This window comes from Trachurus trachurus, assembly GCF_905171665.1.
Source record: "Trachurus trachurus genome assembly, chromosome: 4".
NCBI classification, from domain to species: domain Eukaryota; kingdom Metazoa; phylum Chordata; class Actinopteri; order Carangiformes; family Carangidae; genus Trachurus; species Trachurus trachurus.
The window spans coordinates 29,148,722-29,171,381 of NC_139898.1; the positions used below are offsets into that span (position 1 = coordinate 29,148,722).

The following is a 22,660-nucleotide window of genomic DNA, read 5'->3' on the forward strand; positions in this document are numbered from 1 at the left end:
CCATGGGTGCTCCTTTTTGCTCTGGTACCATAATCTGTACTGTATTGTGTGGGCTTATGTGGAATGATTGGGGAGGCCAGGTTTATTTATCCTTCGCTGTGAGGTTTACATTCTTCCTTTCCTCCCTGCTCTCTGTCTGCTCCTTCATTCTTGGCTCCCTTCTCTATTTTTCCTATTATCTGAGAGATAACTGCTGCAATGCATACGTTGTTTGGAGACCTACAGGGTGGGAAATTAACACGGACTGCCATCCAAATTCTCATCGTACTTTTGCTGTCCCCGGTCCGTTCAAAAAAACAAAACAAAACAAAACAGAAAAACAGCAGAAAAGCATGTGGCTGCCTGGTGATTCAGTCAAAGCGGCTGGCGGAAAGAAGAAGAAAAAGAAGAAGGAATTCACTGCATTTATGATTATTTATATATAGAGGGATGTACTGTAGGATCACCAGCTTTGGTTCCATGTTCACTCAACGTTGTTTTTTTTTTTATTACTATTACAACAAACAGGTATTGTTTATCGCATGCACTTTTGTTAGGCGGCTTGTAGTTACAGATAGGAGGAGCGTTTTTGTGTCTAACGTGCAGGAAATTATAGCTTTATGAGTTATGTCATGTAATGATTATTTTACAATGAATTTTTTTCTATTAAACAATTAGTAAATATTTTTCTTTAAAAGGCCAAAATTATTTTAAATACATAATTAAAGGTAGTAGTTTTACAATGATAAAGCAAAGTCATGCAGGCAAATATACAAATCTGACAATCTGTGTGATTTTACTTTACTTTATCAACTCTACTTTTATTATGTGCACAATTATGACCAAAACTCTCATTTTATTTTTTCCCTCAGTAGACCAATGTATTGATTACCTGATCACTTTGTCTCTGGTGGCTTCATGTCTGAAGGTTTCATGTCTGTGTTAATTGAATTGTCAATGCTCGGGAGGTTTGTTGAGTTCTGTTACCCACCATGTCCTCTTCTTCCTCTCTCTCTCTCTCTCTCCGCCTGCTCTCCTCCAGGTGCTGATCGATTCCTCGCGTTCCCGTCCGCCCGCCTCAGGCCACCGCCATGTCTCGCGCCCGCCAGCCCCCGCTCGTCACGGGCATCTCACCCAAAGAGGGAGCGGCCTGGACCAAAGTCACCATCCGTGGAGAGAACCTGGGCACGGGCCCAGCTGACCTCATAGGTAATGCATTTTTTTAAAAACCACATAGTTAACGACACACGCGGCGCAGGGCCAAGCGTTGTAGTTTCTATGTTTGTTTAATTTTTGAAAATAAATTTCCCCTCAGAAATATTTGGGGAATAAAAGCATTCATATCATTCTGGTAGTGTTTTACATACTTTGCATTAATATTTTTCTTCCTTGTTAAAATATGTATATATTCACGTGCATGAATATGTGAAGATAAATATACAGTGTTTGGATTATTACACAGATGTGTTGAAAAACGTCAACACATTATGTAATAAACATTTATTTGTTTTACCATAAATAATAATTCCTAGGTGATGATTTTGATGGTTTATTTCTCTGTTGGTTTTGCTGAAGGAGGGAGACACTGATGCTCACTAAATGTAGCTGATTTATTTTTTTGTCATTTAATTTCTGCTCCGGTATGTCGAGTATTTTGTAACTGAAGTTGTATTAACTTGATTTTATTAACCTATACATCAACAAACCACAGCGGCCTCTTTTTTAAACAGGCGGGTTTAAAGTTTGGTTTTGTTTATATGATCTGTAAGTGGACAGGACAATTTGTTCTTTGTTCCCCTGTGAATAAGGATTTCATCACTTTTTCATTATTTAGGTTTTATTTTTCCAGGCAAGTTAAATAAGGTAATAAGTCATAATGAGCAGGTTAAGTTCTAATCATACATTAATATGTTGAAAATACATTTTTAATTGTTTTGTTTTCGACAATTCAGCAGAGAGGAACTATTAATTTTAACAGGTTTAATGCATGAATTTTAAATTGGTGTTGAATTGAAACAGATGTTTTCAGATGAAGGAAATTTGGTTTCAAAAAGCAAAATGAAATATTATTAAGTTACCATTTAATTCTATTATTATAAATTCACACATATTCTTTGTATGTATCAAATATTTAACGTTGGAAGTGGTCTTGAAAGTTCTCACACCAGCTTATGAGTTTAAGAAAAAAAAAAACACATTAACAAAAAGAAAAATGGCAGCCCAGACTAACCAAACCAAATACTCATATTTTTGTTTTTGTATAATTCAACCTCATCTGCAACACACGAAAAGCATTTTTTTGTTTTGTGTAAATATTTAGATTACCGTATGCCTTGTTGGAGAAACTCTAGAGCTTATCAACATGAATTAATGTGCAAATATATTATTTTTTTTCCATTTACCACACAGATGGACTAGCCTCCTCCATCTTGTTCCCATTATGAGCTGGTCACACTTTTTCTATGCTGATATTTTTTCCCTCTTGTTCTCGAATTCCCCGTCTAACCCGGCTTCTTTCAGGTTTTATTGGAGGTGGGACACAGGACTCACACACACTCACACAACCACACAACCACACACACACACTGCTCCATTTGCTTGGCAAGCTGTGCTTTGGCCAGTGATACAGGTCTATTTCTGACCATGAATGTCCCTGGGGCCTGGAATTAGATAATTAGATATGCACAAATGTGTGTGAGTGCTTGTGTATTCAAACAAAGTGGCCAGCGAAAGAACAGAGGCAGGAAATTTGACTCTAATGGGCATATTATTCACGGTTTTATGGGCTATTTGTTGATCAGCTTTTATAATGTTTGATTATACACATGTGAAGCTTTTCGGACTCCCCTCAGCTGTAATCCCTGCGTCTGTCTTCTAGTGTCCAAATAGTTTTCAAGAGGGTCTTTAAAAAAAGAGGCGACAGATGCAGCGGCCAAGTGCACACACACATATATACACACATTGTGCCAGTAATGAGCCACTTAGCACTGAAGTGACACACGTTAGTTTAAAGGAGCTGAGTGAGAGGAAGGAAGGTCACGGCCACCCACGCCCACCGCGACCCCAACTTCAACTTTGACCCCTGGTGACAGTTTTCACTAAACTCGCTGAGAGATGCCAATTTCTGCCTGAGTGCTGCACCTCTCGTTGTAGATCATCCATGTGTGTGTGTGTATGTGTGTGTGTGTCGGTGCTTCAGTTTGTTTATTTTTGCTGTCACTGTGTGTCTGTATCTCTCACCCTTCTCACCCTCTTTCTTTCTCTCTCTCTCCCTCTCTCTTCCGCCTCACAGGTCTGTCGATCTGCGGCCATAACTGCCTGCTGACAGCCGAGTGGATGTCGGCCAGTAAGATAGTGTGCCGCGTCGGTCCCGCCAAAGACGACAAGGGAGAGATCATCGTCACCACCAAGTCTGGAGGCCTCGGGACCTCCACCGTCTCCTTCAAGCTGCTCAGACCCGAGAGGATCGGTGAGACTCAGAGGGCAGAATAAGAGAGAGACATTACATTAGCAGTTCATTTCTTTATTGAAGAATCAGTTTATTATTGAGCTGATGAAATGTCGGAAAATAGTGAAAAAGTGGCCGTCACATCTTCAAAGTAAAAACATCACTTCATCTTCTCCCTTTAATTTGTATAATATAGTTAATTCCCCCCTCATTCACAAGACTCTTTGACTCTGTGCCGACCTTCGTATTCGACATGCATCATTTTTTTTCAGAAAAGCCAATTTTATCAGGATGAAAACATGGGAGGACCCTCTCCTCTCCCCTCCACCCATCCCCGCGGTCGGCGAGGGAGCTCCACGCTCTGCAACTTTTAAATACACAAAACATAAACAAAAAAAATGTGTTTATCACTTTGACAAATTGCAAACTCCAAATAAATAAAACACGACAAGGAAAAAAAAAAAAAAATCACAATAACTAGAGCACATGGACTGTAGATGTCTGGAAGCTTGACCACACGGACAATCAGCCGACAGTGTTTATTTTTGTTTTAACAATACACTGTATGATTCAAGTATCACTAGAGATATTGACTACCGGCGTGTTTATAAAGAAACGTCTGCCGCTATATACAACTTCATGCTGCATGTATGTTTTCAGCATTTTATTTGCATTGCATAATTAAATGCAACATCAGGATAATGAATGACGATGTTTTCTGCATTAGCTTATGTCTTGTTCACTCACATCTATAAAGTTGAGTTGTGTCTCTTCTTGGACGTTACAGACAAACATAATTACAATATCAAGGATTTAAAAAAAAAAAAAAAAAAAAAGGTACAGATAATGTATAAAAATGTAACAAGTTAAAGCGTGTAAGGCCACAAGTGCTTCCTACATTTTATTGCGTATATTGAACGTTCATGTTTGCATGCGGGTGGTTAGAGAGAAACTCTGTGTGTGTGTGTGTGTGCAAGCGAACATCTGGGTTGTGTTGCAGAGCTGCAGTGACGTGTGTCTCCTCTGTCCTGCCCTGTCCTGCAGGTATCCTGGACCAGTCTGCCGTGTGGGTGGATGAGATGAACTACTACGACATGAGGACCGACCGCAACAAAGGCATCTCCCCCCTCTCGCTGCGCCCCAGCAATCCACTGGGCATCGACATAGACAAGTACAGAACCTACCAACACACACACACACACACACACACACACACAGAGAAAAAAAGAAAATCGCGCAGCACAATCACGCCGCCATAAACACACACGCTCTAGTCATTGAGTCATGGTTTACATCCCTAAGCAGAAACAAACTCTCCCCATATGCAGGCGTTTGAAATATTATGCCAACGCAGCAATGGCTGAACAGCCTCTAACCACTGCACGGAGGGATTGGAAACAGAATCATTGTGCACACACAAAAAAAAAAAAAAAAAAGCAGAGCGGACAACGACAGAAAGGGATTTGGAAAAGAGCTAAAGCAGTGACCCATTACAAGATGTACGTAGACCGCCTCGGAGGCAGCGTGGCGCGGTGCTCGCCTCCCACGCGCCTGGCAGGGAGCGCGGGAGTTGTAATGTATAGTTTGTGTTGTCAGATTCTGGCATTTCTGGGTTAGTGTTTGTTTGGTTTAGAGGGGCCGGGGGCAAGTGACCGCTCGTGACCAGAGACGAGACCCCCTCATAAACAGGCTGTACCATTCACTCACCTCCCGAAAAGAAGGGGTTGCGTAAAACATCCCAGCAGCAGCAGCAGCAGCAGCAGCAGAGTCTGCACGATTCCCCTCTGACACCAACACATGGAATCAGCAGCAGTCGATCCGTTACATGAGGACGTTCAACAACACAAGAGGAGTGTTGTTTGTTTGTCTGCTCTATCTACGTGGTTGTGTACATCTTTGTGTAGTGATGTAACTGGAGGGTTATTTAGCTGTAGCTGTTTGCGCCAGCTGTCCGGTCCGTAGCGTCATACTTGGCCCAGTTCTAAAACAAGTGTGTAACAAGTGGAGACCGATCAATTACTAGATTAAAATGGGGGTGAACTACACAAAGTAGCGTTTAGTTGACACCAACTTGTAACAGAAAACACAATATGTATATAATAGGAGTCCCAGTAAGTCACACAATATATTTGACCAGTCACTCAGATGGAAATAATGTTTTTAATGGTGTAAACTAGAGATAAAATGAACAGGCTCCTCTCAACAAACTAGTGTCAATGAGAAAACTATTAGTTATTATCCATGTGCACATAATATAAACAGTATAACCAGGTAATAATAATAATCTCTGCAGGTAGGTCACATGGTGCTTGTTATAAACTAAGCTGCGGTGTCTTTCAAATTTACTTTACTGTTTGCTGCACTACAGATGTTTCCTGCAACCGATTTCCACATGACGAAGAGCTTCTCTTCTTAAGACTTTCTCTATGTTTGAACAGTCCAATACACTTAAGTGAAACAACAGTTTGAAACGCGTTTGAAGGTCGTAGTTCAGGACTTTGACAAAGTTGAAGATATATACATTATACATATACGATAGACAGGACGCCAGCAGCTCGTTGTCGGGCTTTGCTATAATTTGTGTAATGCTGAAACTATAATATAGCACAATAACTATCATCTACTGAACATGCAGAACCTGTAGTGATGAACCTGTTTGTGCACTGTGCACCTTCTGCAAGCAGAATGTAGATGATTGATAGAGATTGACTGATGTTGTGTCAGTTATTAAAACTTAATTATTTAGAAGAACATGCTGCTAAGGACCCCAGTTGTTATTATTGAATGTAAAATTATCGAGTGGGGTTTGTAAAATTTCCTGTTGTTTTGTTTGGTGTCTTTTGGGTTAAATTGAAAACAACAAGCGCCACAGAGGGAATTAGACCGGCTACATTTTGTGTTTACTTCAAATACATTCACACTTGTAAGACTTGTAAGATTTTTTCTTAAACATAAATTTCACCACACTGAAAAAAAAAGTTTAAAAATTAAGTTAATTTCAGTGTTTTTTATACATCCCAAAATATAACATATTGTGATGATTAAGATATTTGAAACTTGCACTTTCGTGTCTTTAACATTGCAATTGTTTCTACCTTTTTAAATAATATTTCATGTCCCAAATATTTGTAGATGTAATATCTTTATTTTTGTCCATATGCATCAGTCAGTGTGTGTGTGTATGTATGTGTGTGTGCGTGTGTGTTTGACCTCACAGCTACAACATGTTCCCTGTGTGCAGTGTGTGTATTCCTATGTATGGATATTCAGTTTGACCGACTTGAACACTGTACAGTCGGGGTGTGTTGGTTTTTCTACATATGTGTGGGTGTGTGTGTGTAGCTGCAGAGTGGGTGGTGATGGTGGTGTGGGGGGTTTGGTTTGTGTAGACCACGGGTCATTAGTAGAGATCAAGACTCCCTAATGAGTACTGGGTCCTCCAGGGGCACCCAGGCGTCACACACTGCACTTCCCACGCCAAGCTCTCCCAGCCTGGGTAGTTCCTGGCTGCACACTGCCCCCTGCTGGAAACGCATTCACCAGCATCACATGAAACAAATAACCTCACTATATTGACACAGTTCTTTTGCCATATTCAGTCACAGCTTGTCATTAATGTATAAATTATATCAATTATACTACTTTCCTACATGTAACTACTGTGCATCTTTTCATCTTTGTTTATTTGTCTTCTGCCAGAGGCAAAATCCCCCAGAGTGACATGGAGATGACGTTTCCAGGAATGAGTGGAGACTTCACCAGTGAGAACTTCTCTGCCACCTGGTACCTCATAGAAAACCATGCAGGGTCCAGGTACGCACTTTGTAACCACTCGTCTTCTTAAGTCACCATCCTTCACAACTAATAACAAACTAAGGCAAAGGGGAAAGGACAACATCTGTCTCTTTGCCTGAAGCTGCCTGGAAAGAACCTGTGAACCTATGAACCTTACTTTCCTAGAAGTGTCCGTTTTTTTTGTTCTCAACTGAGATCAACTAAACAAGAGAGATAGAAGAGACAGGAAACTACCAATGGATGTAAAGGCAAAACCTGAGGTTCAATTCCCTCTGGCCTGATCAGTTAATCAACAAAAAATGAATAAACTGATGATTTTTCAAGCCTCAAGTTTCTCATATTTGAATAGGTTCATTTTTCTTCCATGATAGTAAAGCAAATATATTATAGTTCTGTACTGGTGTTCAAGCGAAACAGGTAAATTGAATCAAGGTTTGATCAAAGGATTAACGGGTTAACTAATTAATCTAACAAAAGATTGATAGAATAATTGCTGTTTTCATCAATCAATCAATCAATCAATCAATCAATGAAATTGTATTTATATAGCACCTTTCAAAGCAAATAAATGCCGTTCAAAGTGCTTTACATTTTGATTGAAAAAGTATATATACATATATAAGAAGTGAAACAAGAAGAATGACATGGAGACTAACGCGTGGAGGTGAATGAATTGAAAAGAGAACGAGAGAACTCTCTGACTTTAATTTTGATTTATCCACACACTTGTCAGCTGGTCACTGTCAGAGCAGCGAGGTATGTAGACGAGGCCGCCTGCTGACCCAGGAGCCCTGACTCCAGTCGACTGTCATGTCGGGGCAGAGGAGAGTTATTTTGGACTCTCCTGGCTTCCTCTCCCCCTGCTTAGCCTCCCGGTAACCCAGACCCCAGGATCCAGCATGACCAGGGGCCTCTGTTTGGACCTCGCTGGGTGACTGTTTCTTCCTGCGGAGGAAACCTCACTCAAGACTCTTGACACAGACACACACACATGCACTTACACTTGGCTACAGATGTGTGTGTCCAGCAATCATGTGTCTCCGCACAGACACACAGCGCACACAAGAGTTGTGTAGTTAATCATTCTCAGACAACAAAATTGTAGAATAATATTAGGGTGTCATACAGCTGAGATATGTAGTTCTCTGGTTTTTGAATCATTTGTAAGATCCAGCGTGTTTGGGTTTTGGACGGTGCACAAAATAAGCTCTCTGAAATACTCACCTCGGCTCTTGGGGGAAAAAAAAACAAAAAACGGAGTGTGCTGAAAAAGCAAAACTAATCATTAACGACTTGGAAACATTGTTTTTGTTGTTTCCTCAGTTTCGAGAATCTGAAGGCTGCAGCCACGAACCTGAAGAAACAGGCCACGAAGAAGAACGAGGGGAGTCTGGCCTACGTGAAAGGAGGCCTCAGCACGTTCTTTGAGGCCCAGGACGCTCTAGCAGGTGAGAGGGATTAACACATTTTTGTCTGCTGTGGAACCGCACCAAATGGTCTGCAATGAATACACAAACTTGCAAATCATCACTCTTCATCTCTGCTCAGAAAGGAACTCTTGATTTTTTTTTTTTTTTTTTTTTGAGAGGAGAAAAGTAGGCATGTGTCTCGGGAATTTTTTTTTTCTCTCTCTCCCCTCACTTGCGGTTTAGCAGCGGTTGATTAAAGAGGCTCATTTGGACGCCGTGTGAACACCCTCCACTTTGTACAACTGTTACACCAGCCAACCACAACACGGCTAATTCACCTTCATCAAAATGAGATCAGCTCTCACCTGTCACACACAGTTTCGCTTGAGTCTCCCTAGAGCCAGGAAGTGGACACACACATATATACACACACACATACTCACACACTAAGCCTTTGCTGCCAGAAAGATTTCAAGGTAGCAGAGACTGACTGCTGTCGCTCTGCCAGGTACCTCAAATCAATTGTTCGCCTCATCATTCATACTTTTGTCTGTTTACTCTCTGCTCCCGCCGTAGCCGCTCAGTTACTTCCGCTTACTATTTATACGTACACTTTTTCTGCCTCCATCATTATTATTATTGCTTTCCGTATGTTTGTGCCCCGATTGGGACAGAGGCAATGTTTTCATTGTTAGTGGCTGAATCTAAATAAACGGAGCAGCCCAACACAATGCAGGCCAGAGTATTAGGACTGATAGTGCTGATAACAGACCCAATATGACCAATGGGAACAATGCACAGTCATTCTCACGTTCAGACTGAGCGTGCCTACTGTGTGCCCACTGCCCCAATGGGAAATGTACAGTCTCCACACACACGGAGGAAGCAGCGCACACCATGGGTGGACTCGAGTGACCTGTGAACCGAGAGCTGGTGGTGATGCTTTATGACCTGTGTGACAGGATGGAAGTAACTGCACACAGACCCACCCTGATGATGAGACTCTCTACTTTATGAATTAGACTTTGGGGAATATTATGGTCATTTTAGATGGATGTGGAGCAGTTCAACATTTTGGCAAATTCGCCTATTGCCATACGGTAATCCCTATAGTCATAGCAGTAGGTTCATTACCTTTAATTATCGGTGCATGTTGTTTTGAGATCGCAAGCTGTTTAGAAAAAACAATGGAGGTGAACGTTACAGCTCCCCTGTCCCTCATCAAACTTGCGTCTCTGCCCCGCAGATCTCAAAACTCCTTTGACTATAAGGATTATGGCAATAGGCGAATTTGCCAAAATGTTGAACTTTCCCTTTAAATAACCAACGGACATACCGGTAGTCTTTTTAATTTATGTGGTATCATTTCAAGGAGAATCAACTTTAACCAGTGAATGAAGACTCTAGTGCAGTGTTTTTCAACCTTAGGGGCGAGACCCCATGTGAGGTCACCTGGAATTCAAATGGGGTCGCCTGAAATGGCTAGTAATTGATTAAAAAAAAATGACTGATAAAAATATTTTTTCAACTAATTATTATTCTTTTATTGTTTTATTCTTCAACTGTATTCTATACTTTCACTTTCTCAAATATAAATTGAGCATCTTGATTGACGGGGTCACCAGAAATTTGTGATGTAAAAATGGGGTCACAAGCCAAAAAAGGTTAGGAACCACTGCTCTAGTGATTCTCAAAGATTTTCCTTTAGTCATAGCTCTGATGTTTTTCAGTGTTGGTTAAAGTGGCCAGAGACATTAATGTCAACAGTGCTGTGTGTCTGTCTGCTCGATGTGTAAACAGGCAAATATTTGCTGTAACAACTTTATGAAAGCTACAAACGGTCACAAAATGTGACACTGCTTTATAAAAATTGCATGACATCAGAGCAACAACTCATTTTGCCAGAGTTACTGTATGAATACATAAATGTCTATTCCCCCGATATCGTACACCTCCAGCTCATCAAATGCCAGTCCCCCCCCGCCACCCAAAAAAAACACAGTCTTCTCATTACGGCACTGCTACATCCTCTCTTCACCAATTCTTGGCTCTTTGTCATAAAAAAATGAAGTGGTGGCCCCAGGGTGGATAGCTCAAGTGGAGAGATATTCTGTATACTAGGTACAGCTCAGCCAAACCGACATACCAGCCGGCACGCTGCTAACAGCCAGCCAGCTCCGCGGCTCTGCTGTAGCTCACTCTGCCAGCTCCAGTAAGCACAGCTGTTTGAGCAACTGTGAATCCTTTCTTTGTCTCCTGGCAGCGTTTGGCACCTCGCTGTTGTTCCGAGTCAGTCCAAATGAACCACACCTGAGATGGAGCTGTGAAAATTTAAAAAGAAATTAACAGTGAGAGAAAGAGAGAGAGAAAAAAAAGAGAAGACGAAGAAATTAACAGGGAGCGCTGTGTGTTTTCCTTGCTCTCAGTGTGCTGTGTTTGAGGTTGCTGTAGTGCTGCTCACAGACCTCTCAGTTCACCGGCAAGACGTTTTCGCCTCCTCTCTTGTTTATTTTCAGTTCTGCTCGCATGTGAGATTTTTACTGATGACTTTAATAGAAGTCTGGAGTTATTTTTTAATACAAGTGCACTGCTGCTGGCAAGGTGGAAACAAGGAGGAGAAGCCAAATCTGGAAAGAGAAATGAGGCGGATAGAAAATATTTAGAGCAAACAGCCGGACTCTGACTTTAATATCCGCGGGGTTTCTCTCCCTCCCTCTCTTTTTTCTTCTCCCCACTAATTGCCTCTTAATTGCTCTGTAGTAAAACTAACCATCCTCTTACAGAAATAGCAAAACAAAATCCCATGTCTTTCTTTTTAATGAACTATGAACTCTATGCCTAAGCACACAGTTTGGACTTTTACTTCCACAAATCACAAATCTTGTTAATTACAAGGCTGTTTGGGTTAGTTAGCTAATGTAGGCTTATGACAAATGGAGAAATGAGAGTGGAAGCTGCAGCTGGCAGCAGCATCCATACGTTTACATTTGTAATTTCAGTTTTCCCAACACGTTTATCAAAATAACACTGTAAACGTGTTTATAAAATAGAGTCAAAGGAGCTGATCCTGACGCCTGGATCAGGTGATAATGACCTTTTTTAGCAGACATGTTATCGAACACATTGGCCAAACCACATGTAGTACAATTTCCATCAAATTAAGTTTTTTAATTTATAATACTTAAAGAGGAACTATGCAAGTCCGGTTGCTTTTCCTCTGTGTTGCTAACCCTCCACTTGGCCATGTGCATTTGTTTACAACGAAGCCAGCGAAAAATCAGTACATGGAGCGGTGGATAACTTTATATAAAACATACGATGTTACGACGTGTGTATTTGTGTAGTCTTAACTGTCATAAGCAAGAGATTACTGGTTTTCCGAGCGCGTTTGTGTCGCGGTGAACAGAGATGAGAGCTGGGACACCGGGGCGGCGGCCAAGTACTACACTGATGTTGCAAGGTTGGTTTTCTGCCGTGAGACGCCAGATTGACGGCAGAGAGCCTCCGTTCTCACTCGTAACAAGTCACAAGTCATGTAGTTAATGATCACAATTACTCCTGAGCTTTTTAATTAAGGTAAAAATGTAGCATAGCCACTGGAAAATCCTGGTTACTGTAGTTCCTGTTGAAGTATCACAGTTACATCTGGACACATGTTAGGATGATGCTGGGAAAACAGACCTTTCCTATTGGAAAGATAAATTGTGTTGACTAATATCTATAGCTTGGGTGCTGGGATTAATAGCAGGAGCTTTGCTACATGTGCAGACAAGAAAAAAAAGTCTATATATGCAAAAAAAAGAGAGAAAACTTGCACGTATAGAGGAGAGAGGACAGCCTGAGACATGAATAACAACTCTGACCGACACAGAAGTTTGTCAGTGTCACTCACACACGATCTCAGGGTCAAAACAAGTCACAGGTTAGATCCTGCAGGTGTTCAATGTTTTTTTTTTTTTTTTTTTACCTTTGTCAGTTGGCCTAGTTTCTGGGTGGGAGCAATAATGTGAAGCTAAATGTGCATTCAATCAGATAATATAGTAAGCACCCCCGTGTGTTCTGGAGTATTTTTGTTTTTTTTGCTGGTTTAAAAAAATGTCTTCATCATCTTCCGCCTCCCTCATGGGCAGAGGCATTTTGTTTGATACAGTGTTTTATGTTTGAATGTTTTTTTTTCCTCAGTGGTTGTGTAAACACTCTGTGTGAACCACCACAGACTGGTGAAAGATATGGAAGGTTTCTGGGCCATGGCGACTGTTTTAGTTGTTCAGCCCCTCTCTCTCAGTGACATATTTGAGGAGACGGGAGACGCTCCAGCTGATTGACGGACTGACGGATCTGTCGGGGAGTCCAGTCCAGTCCAGGGTTGTTTGCTGCTAAAATGTTGAAAATTCAGAGGTTTTTTCATTGTTGTGTGAAAAGGAAGTCTCCCAGTGACGCAGGAAACGGAACGGCTACCGTGGTCCAAAAATGCCAGATTCCCAGGGCCTATTCCCCGAGCCCCCCAGCCCCCAGCAGGAGTCAAAACATCTCCAGCTTTAGAATCCAGGGACACTGTATTTTTATTCTTATTCATTTTTTTTCTCCTCCTCAATGGTTCCAGGAAGTGAAGCGGGAGCTGCGGCTCTTCCTCAGGTCCCGTCGTGTGTGCGTGTGTTATCCGGACCCTGACCTGATGTTTAGGTTAGCTGTGACGTCATCGGCCCTTCACTGTGTGACAGACGCAGAGGACATACAGCTGGTTACAGGGCAAAAAGGGGGGAGGAGGGGTGGAGATGTGAAGCAGACCTGTAGTGTGTGTGTGTGTGTGTGTGTGTACTCTCTTGTATACACTCCCACGTCTACGTGCTTTTGTCCCAACCTGCATCTGGCTCTATTTTCTGCCGGCGGAGCGAGAGGTCCGCGAAAGGGCGAGCGACGTCTGCACTGATTAGGCAATGGCATGTTTGAACAGCGTGTTTTAGGAATACCTCGGTCTCTGCCTTGAGGCTTCTGTCTGTCAGAATGGACCCACATATTTATTTACAGAACTCTCTCCCCCGCTTCACTTGTGCCTCCCGCTCCCTCTGCTGTGTCCAAAAGCTCTGCTAACAGCCTGTATTTGTAGTGGAGCAACCGTGGAAGAAGAAGAAGAATAAAGGAAGGAAGGCAAGTGGAGAGAGGAGGAATGAGAGGAGGGGATCGCTATCCCTTCTTTTTTTTATATTTCTGCCTCTTTGCTTCATTCTTGAGATGTCTGCCTGTTGCATATTTGAATCTCCCCACAAGTATGTACGAGAAGGCCTCCTAAACCTTCTCCACCTCTCCTCCACTTTGTCAATAAACCCACACTGCAGCTCTCACCACCCAGCTGCCCGCTGCTGCACACCATTTATTTATTCACCAGGGTAGCCGCCGCACCACTCGCTCTCTCTCTCTCTCTCTCTCTGTTTTCTCCCCCCGTCGCTTTCCCCTCTTTTTTTGAAAATTCCCTCTCCCGCGTAAAAGCTCTTCATGCTAAGTGATGGATACAAGCCATAGGAGAGTCCCCCTCCTCCTCCTCCTCCTCCTCCTCCTCCTCCTCTGCAGGAGTCGTTTTTGGCGTACAGACCTCCAGCTCTGCGTTTCCCAAATGTTATTTTTCAGATGGTTGAAACATTTTAGATTCACATTACCTCCAAGGTCAAAGGGTTCCAAATGTCCCAAGACCACAAAACTGTGCTATTAACTGCTCTGGTTAGGTGAATTGATCCGGTACAGTCACCGCTGAGACACGTCGGACAGGTCCCACTCCCTTCTGTTGCGTGGGAACAGGCACGAAGCAGGAGCGGGTTCAACAGCAGCATCTGTGGGCGGAGGGCCGGCCGGCCGGGGTTATCTCCCGTCTATCACCGGGGCTGGAGCCTGTTTATTGTTTTACCTTCGGTTCCTGAAATTGAAAATGTTCCTGTCTCCAGAGAGTTACATGTTGGTTTCACTGCAGCACAGGGAACCTACAATTATTTTCAGTTTTTTTTTTCTTTTTCTTTTTTTTTCTTGTTCCCACATTTCTTACCAAGCGCTTCATTCATGCAAACACTTGCTGTCCCTCTGATTTCATTTAATTGATTTTGTTTCTTTCTCATATGAATTAATTACTGACTGTGTGTTGCAGCGATCCACCAGAGACTGGAGTCTGATGGGACAGAGAGAGTGGAGGGATCAATGACCCAGCGACTAGAGAACATCCTCAACAGTAAGCACCTTATTTTGTAATCCAACTTCAGAAGACACGGCGATCAAATTCTGTTCAAATTTCCCCCACATTTATGTTTAACATATAAAAGTTCATTTAAATGTGTCATTTCACACATGGTCTGTGAATTCTGTCTCAAGCTGGTTGGAGAAGTCAAATAGTTTTTCAGTCTTTTCCAGCAGAGACAATCAACATCATTCAATATAGAAAAGATAATATTTATCTAAACTAATGGTATAATTAGCAAAGTAAGTATTTGTATAGCACATTGTCAAACACAGAGGCCATTCAGTGGGCTTCATGGAAATAAAAGAAGAATAAAATAGAAGTAAAAAGCACAAGAGGAAAACATGTATACTAACTAATTAGAGTTTAAAGGCAGAGTTTATCACAAGTAAATTGGTTTGGTGCTGAAATACAGAATGGGCTGATACGTTTTCATGAAGGTTTACATTGTTTTTTTAAATGTTATTTTTACAGCTCTGAATCTTTCAATTCATAAATTCAAACCCCACAGATCCATTCACTTCACATCATCTGATCTGTATTTTCTTAATTATCTTCTTGGCATATGTCAATTTTCCACAAGATTTTTTCTTATTAATCTTAGTTCCATATCTTTTAAAAATATATTCTAATGTGTACTTTTTCCACATTGGGGATATTGCTTTGTGTGATTTAGATGTGATGACTCATCCCTTTTTGTGCTTTTTCTACCCCCTGTACTTCACTGTATATTGTTATTTGTATGTAACCTGTTTTTGATTTGAACCAGGTTTAGATAAAAGTCGAACTCTGAGAGCAAATGAAGTCAAAGGGAAGAATAAAGGGGAAAATATAACTTCATTGCATTCAGCACTCGTCACACGCTGATATTTTCCATGCAGACCAAACACATGTAACTGTGTGTACACTGAGTCACCTTTGTGGGTCTCCGTCTCTGCAGCGAGCAGATCCCTCAGCAGATCCCACGTTCCCACCCTCTCATCTCCTACTTGATAATGTGACTGCGCTAATGGAGGGTCAATAAGCAGGTCCTTTTCCCGGGGTCTAGAGTAAATATGCCTCCCAGCCGGACGTAGCTTTCATCCTCACAACCTCAAACTCAAGGTCCCACAGCCTCAACGGGGCCGGGGCCGGGGCCACTGTTCACTCCCCTACTACACCCCCCAACCCAACGCGTCAAACACACCGCACCAATCACCAAATCACAAAACAGGAATGTCAGCTTCATGGCAACTCAGATTGGTGAGTGAAGAATGTGAAATATTCCTCTGCTGTTTCCCCTTCAGGGATTTTGTTTTTTAGCAGAGGGGGGGGGTGGGGTTTTGTTTTGATTAGACGAACTTGGGCTTTTCTATGTGACGGCACATCTGAGGCCACCCACGAAGCCAAGCTAGTTGTGCAAAGGTTCCACTGAGCCGTCTGATGAAGAGATAGCTGTCACTTTCTCCTTAGCCTCCTCGGCCTCCGCTCCGGGCTCGCCTCTCCGTCGGATCATACCCGGAGCAGGAGGAAAACCAGAGGTCGACAAAAGGAGGGAAATGTGGTGTCTGCATTTATTTTTGTAGTATCCCAGTTTCTCGTTTTTTTTTTGTGCCCCGGTTCTTTCTTTCGCTCTCACTCACTCTTCCTCTCTCCGTCTCTCTCTCTCTCTCTCTCTCTCTCTCGTAGGAGCGAGCGATACCGCAGACACTCTTTTCCAGGAGGTCTTGGGGCGGAAAGACAAAGCCGACTCCACACGCAACGCGCTCAACGTGCTGCAGCGCTTCAAGTTCCTCTTCAACCTGCCACTCAACATTGAACGCAATATCCAAAAGGTAGAATAACACAAACCAAGTCCGTATATGAGATTTGGTATTAAAAAAAAACGACACAAAGCTCATTTAATATGTAAATGTCAACCACCTGCTTCACACAGAATGAATTCAACTCCATGTTTTCATTCAGAGCAGCTTCAGTCCAACTGTGTGTAACGAGATATTAGATCTTTCATCCAGAGAGGAAAGCTCCCATCGCTCTGAGTGATGGAGGTTGTAAAAATCTTTTCTACAGTCCGCACTCGAGGGACTTCCCTGATCACAACTGTGTTTAGATCAGGTTATTTGCGATGCCATTGTGTTCACCCTGGTGTTAATGAGACGACTCCTGAGTTCATTTACTTGTCATAACAGGACATTGTTGTCTAAAAAATATGACAACAGAGAAATAATGCGTTCACTGTACAGACCACCAAGTCCTTGGCCTTAATATTCCTTGGTTATTGTAAAAACAAGCAATCATGAAACCTAATGGCTCCCAGGAGAAGCTTCCCATGCAATTACAAACCCAGCCCCCATGCGTAACCTCACCTCACTCCACTTAACTTAATTTTATTGTCATTTTGTGGTAAACTGCTCTTTTAGCAGCCATTAAAAACACAACAGAAGATACACGGTGCATAAATACATGAACACATACAGTATACATGTAAACACAACCCAAACCATTAAAAAATAAATAAACCAATGACCTGGCTACCACCGCTCAACAAATACAGAAACCCAATACATTGAGTTTAATAGTTTTTATGTCCGATGCTGGTTACTCAGACTTTAAAAGGTGGCAACGCTGCACCAGTTTTCCAAACCTCTTGTTATGTAGATGTTTTTGTTTAAACAGAGGTGTTGATTAAAGCCTGTGCTGATCGTTGAGGCGGTAGATTTTCATATTATGTTCATATCTGTCAATGGAAGTAAACTTAAACTTATAAATATTTTCCTGACCAGTTTTTACATGTTGACAGTTATTGTCATGGTTTTGAGGCAATGTGCACATTCAATATTTCTATTTTTTGGAACATGTAGTTTCCTAATGGTCCTGTATTTTACACCTGTCCTGTGTTTGATTTAATTTAAATGTTGAGCTTTAAGAGGATATATTTAAAGAACCAACAACTATCTCAGTGTAGTTTAACATCTCCTCCCTCAGTTTTCTTTCTAAAGCTGTTTTCTAGGTGATTATGTAAAATATACCAGCTTTCAGGAAAACATTCAAAGAAAATGGGACATGGCTGAGAGCGCTGACTGCTTTGTTGTGACATCACAAAGTTACAGAAGTCCTGACGGCTTGTATTAATGCTCAGTTTCTGAATCCAGCCTGTGTGCTTTTCTCTGTGGACTGAGGCTTTGATACTTTCTCAATATTAATATAGAACCTAGAGCTGATTTATAATAAACAACACACATATCTACCTTCATACAATATGGAGCTTTAAGCTGCTTTGGCCTTACAAGATAAAGCACAGTGAGCGCAGTCCTTTACACTCATTAATTCTTACTTAAAAGTTAACGTGCTGTTTCGTTCCTGTTTCTCCAGTGTGCACTGTGTATTTGTTTTGGCTGCGATCCAGAGGGTGGAGCCAGAGAGGCTTAAATACACAGTGCGGGTCATGATTGATAAATTCAACTGCACTGATTTGTCTTTCCAGGGGGATTATGATGTGGTGATCAATGACTATGAGAAAGCCAAATCTCTTTTTGACACTACCGAGGTCCCCGTTTTCAAAAAAGGTAAACAGATTTTTTTTTCTTCCCTTAAACAAATGAATGAAATGAGTTCCTTAGCCTTGTTAAATATGACTGTTGTCGTTATTCTGACGTTATTCTCCTCCTGCGTAGTGTACGCTGAGGTTGAGACGAGGATCGCAGCCCTGAGGATTCTCCTGTTGGAGAAACTACTGCAGACGCCGTCGACGCTGCACGACCAGAAGCGATACATCAGGTCTCTTTATATATTTCTCTATTCCTGTGACAGCTCTTTCAAATCATCGGTCTGTATTATTCTCTGATCTTCATACACTGATTTGTTTCTACGCAACAGTAATGACTTAATTTTCTACACTGTCTTCATCTTTGACGTGTTTTACAGACTGTATGTTGCATACAGTCTGTAAACAACAAAGAGAGAGTCATAACATATCTCTTGTACCCTATCATTTGGTTTGGTTTGGTTTCTTTGATGTCTTTCTGTCATGTCTGTGTCATCGTTTACCAGAACTTCATCCTACATCTACTTTCTTCTGTCTGCCTCTCACTTTTCCTCGAACGCTCTTAACCTTCTCGTCTTTCTGTTGTCCCCCCCTCTCTCTTTCTCTCTCGTTTCTGTTTCTCTTTTTCTCTCCCCCTCGCCCTTTATTTCCTTCTTTTTTCTACCCCCTCCTTCATCCGTGTGTCCATTCATACTTGTGGTCTCTCCCGATTTATTATTGTTAAGACCGACCTGTCAGGATCACAGAGACCAGTTCTCAACCACACGGCAACATCTTTCATCCTGCTGCATTAGGCACAGCTCTGAACGCCCACTCAGCTCCTGTTTACTCTTGCTGTGGATGGTGGGAGTCCTCTGTGTGTGTGTGTGTGTGTGTGTGTGTGTGTGTGTGTGTGTGTGTATGTGTGTGTGTGTGTGTGTCATGCTCAAACTTTTGAAAGATGCCACCTAATGAGAAACAAACGAGTGGCTGGCTCAGAGGTTGACAGTGGAGGCAGCCAGGCCACAGCCCAGAGTGACTCATCTGAGAACCCACAGGTCACTGAGTGATGTCCTGGACATAAACATCTGGGAGACGGATCATGACGGATGGGGTGGGGGGGTGGGGGGGTGGATGAGAGGACGAAGTGTTAATAGATTTCACGGGCATTGAAAATTCATTTCTTTTACTTCCTCCTCTACAATACCAAATATTTTAGTTCTTTGCAGATGAATTTGTATATTTTCATGTTATTTTCACAACCATTTTGTTCTGTCTTTCTATCTTTTTTCATTCATAATTACACATTAACTTAAAGCCACTATGTGCAGATTTTTCTCTCATCTTCCAAATTATCCCGATTGAAGCCCTGGCAGCGCTGTATATTTAAAGCTGGTGCCAAAAACAGCAGATACTGACATATTAACCAGCATCTTACAGTAGCTTCCACTGGAGGGTGCCAAATTTGGACATTTTCAAACTCTACACAGTGACTTCAGAGTGTATTTATGAGTAATATTTGCTCAATAATATGAAATAATGTAATATCTTGTCTATAGTTTTATTGTTTCATTTAGTAGTAAGCATCCTCCTGTTTTTATACTGTACTTCCCTATTCTGTCTTTCATTGTACGCAGAATGTGGCCATATGGATTCTGGCTTGATTCACTTTTTCTTCTATTAACTTTTCGTATCAAAGTAGCTGAGTGTATCAGAAAATCGTCCATAAAAAAGCAGAGAAACATGAATAATATGTTGTAGCCTCGTCACTAGATCTTAACTCAGTTGGACACCTATGGGAGATTTTGCTCTCTTCACGTAACTTATCCGTATCAACCAACCAGATGTGTTGTGTTCAGAGTGTGTAGCTCCCTCCTCCATCTTGCAAGAGCCGGCAGCACGTCATGAGAACAGATGTGTTGTTTGCTTTTCCGTGGACGGGCAATTTTTCACACCTGTATGTTTTTTTTTTTTTAATAATCAGTTTTTATTTTATCAAGTTCAAGTTTAAATGTATTATCCTCAATGAGGAAATTCATGTGGTCATTGCACATCCCATGTCAGGTAGATAAAAAAGAAATAGGGATAAAGTAAAGTAAGTAAGTCAAATGTTATTTATATAGGACTTCTCACAGAGAAGACTCACAAAGTGCTTCACAGAATACATGAAAAATACAAACATCATACCATTATTATACAAAGTAGATAACAACAAAGCAGCAGCACAATTGAAAGAGACGTACACAATACAATACCCCCAGGCTTATTGAAATGCATGCCTGAACAGATACGTCTTTAACTGTCTTTAACATACATACAAGCATTAAAAAGGTAGGATACATACAAACAGGCATACTTAAGGATATCAGCAGGTCAGTTCAACATTATCTGCTGTTAAGTTATTTTCTGAATTTACATATCAACAATGCTAACAATGCTCAACTAAGCATACATCATTAAGTAGTGGTCTGAGCTAGGGGAGAAAATGGTTGGTTGGTTTACTTTATTAATCCCTGTGAAGGGAAATTAATCGTCACCCTGTACGTACAAACATCCAACACACAATACTACAACATGACAAGCATTGACAACTCAGGCAATACAATAAGTGCAATGCAATGCATTACTTAGCATATCACACAACAGAAATCAACAACAATGTTCATTAAATGAATAATAAATGAATAATCAAAATTCAAATTAAGTAGAATATGAAAAAAAAGAAGAACCAAGATAAAAAAAAGACAAAAGAAAAGGGGGGGGACAACAACCAACAACAAACTATGAACGAACTATGTGTCCTTGTATCTATTAGGAAATATTTCTTATCACCGGTCGGTCAGCTCAGTCTGGTACCTTCTAAGCCAGTGTTTCCCCTCTAGATAGTTTCACTTACTGTAGATCCATAGGCAGGTAATACATTAGAGGCCGCCATATGTCATAATTTCCTTTTAATTTGGCACTTTCACACAAATTTCTTTGTCCAACTGAGTTACAGTGGCCAGTTTCTCACTGTATGTTTAATGTGCACGTTGTGCTGTAGGTACCTGTCGGACCTGCATGCTCCAGGAGACCCGGCGTGGCAGTGCATCTACGCTCAGCACAAGTGGATCCTGCAGCTGATGCAGAACTGCAGAGATGAGTTCATCAGTGGCCAGAGAGGTGACTAACACACACACACTCACTCACACTCACACACACACCTGAGCTGACTCGCTTTACACACGAGGTGAAAAGCCCCTATTTAGCATTTCCAATAGAGAGAGGTGGGGAGTGGGGGGTGGGAGTGGGAAATGAATGTGAAGGTAGCTGAGGAAAGAGAAAGCCAGCTGCCTCTCTGTAGTACCAGCTCTCTGCCTGTATCCCCCCCCCCTCTCCGTCATCACCCCCCACCTCCCCACTCCACCTCCCCCCGCCTCCCGCCTATCGGACTCGAGGCCCGCGTGTTTATTTTTTCATGAATATATGAATAAGATGAAAGCGAGGGTGCGCTGGCTCTGGATTTGGGTTTCAGGGCTTTGACATGTTACTGTGCACACAAACTCACACACAGCGTCACAGATGGATTGGAACAATTAACCCCAATTAAGCTGTTCCTCTGTTAAATCAGCCGGCAGAAAAATGTGGATGTGAAACCGTCCGCTCAGGAAAGAACAGCGATTCGCCAACCACACTCAGACACACACACACACACACACTCCACCCACTACACCCATACTTACACAAAAACACCCACACAAATACATTGCAAGTGGGTGGCTGCCTCACATAGCACAGCTGGAAGATAAACATGTCTAATGCTAAGTGTAACAGTGGTTTCCGGGGCTCAGGCTTGATGGATCTGGGGGTTGGTTTGCTCCCTGCCTCCCCACAGTTAAATATCAAGTTGATTATCATGTCAGGGATGGCCCCTTTTCACTCCACACATACATTCCTTCAGCAGAGAGAAGCATGTGGCGGGAGTGAATCTGAAATCACATGCAAATCACAGGCAGCCCAGCCACTCAAATTGCTGGTTTTGCCAAAAAAAAAGAAAAAAACACTTTTGCTCATCAGAGCAAAACCTTCATATCTAAAACACACACAAAAAAGGAAATTTGTCAAAAGCATTTCAAAGTTAATGTTACAAACCTTATTGACCATGTTTGTAGTAGCGGTCCAGTTGAAATGACTTGTTTAAAGATATATAGACAATAATTTGAATGCAGACTGGACTGGTTCCAGAAGGCAGGACCTGAGCTACAGTTTCCATCGATGCTGCGATGAATAACGTCTCCATCTACCTCCACCATCGTCATCGAGACAGG

General features: G+C 41.8%; 1 protein-coding gene across 1 annotated transcript in view; it reads left to right on the forward strand.

Annotated features, from left to right (window-relative positions):
* The window catches only part of exoc2 (exocyst complex component 2), a 48,870-nt gene that overhangs the window by 9,237 nt on the left and 16,973 nt on the right, over positions 1–22,660 (forward strand). The window contains exons 2-11 of the mRNA XM_083970710.1: positions 1,022–1,188; positions 3,272–3,448; positions 4,472–4,598; positions 7,127–7,240; positions 8,546–8,670; positions 14,765–14,845; positions 16,520–16,665; positions 18,315–18,396; positions 18,505–18,607; positions 21,397–21,515. Of these exons, the coding sequence (XP_083826836.1) occupies positions 1,071–1,188; positions 3,272–3,448; positions 4,472–4,598; positions 7,127–7,240; positions 8,546–8,670; positions 14,765–14,845; positions 16,520–16,665; positions 18,315–18,396; positions 18,505–18,607; positions 21,397–21,515 (1,192 nt within the window). The 5' untranslated portion in view covers positions 1,022–1,070. The remainder of the gene's footprint in view (positions 1–1,021; positions 1,189–3,271; positions 3,449–4,471; positions 4,599–7,126; positions 7,241–8,545; positions 8,671–14,764; positions 14,846–16,519; positions 16,666–18,314; positions 18,397–18,504; positions 18,608–21,396; positions 21,516–22,660) is intronic.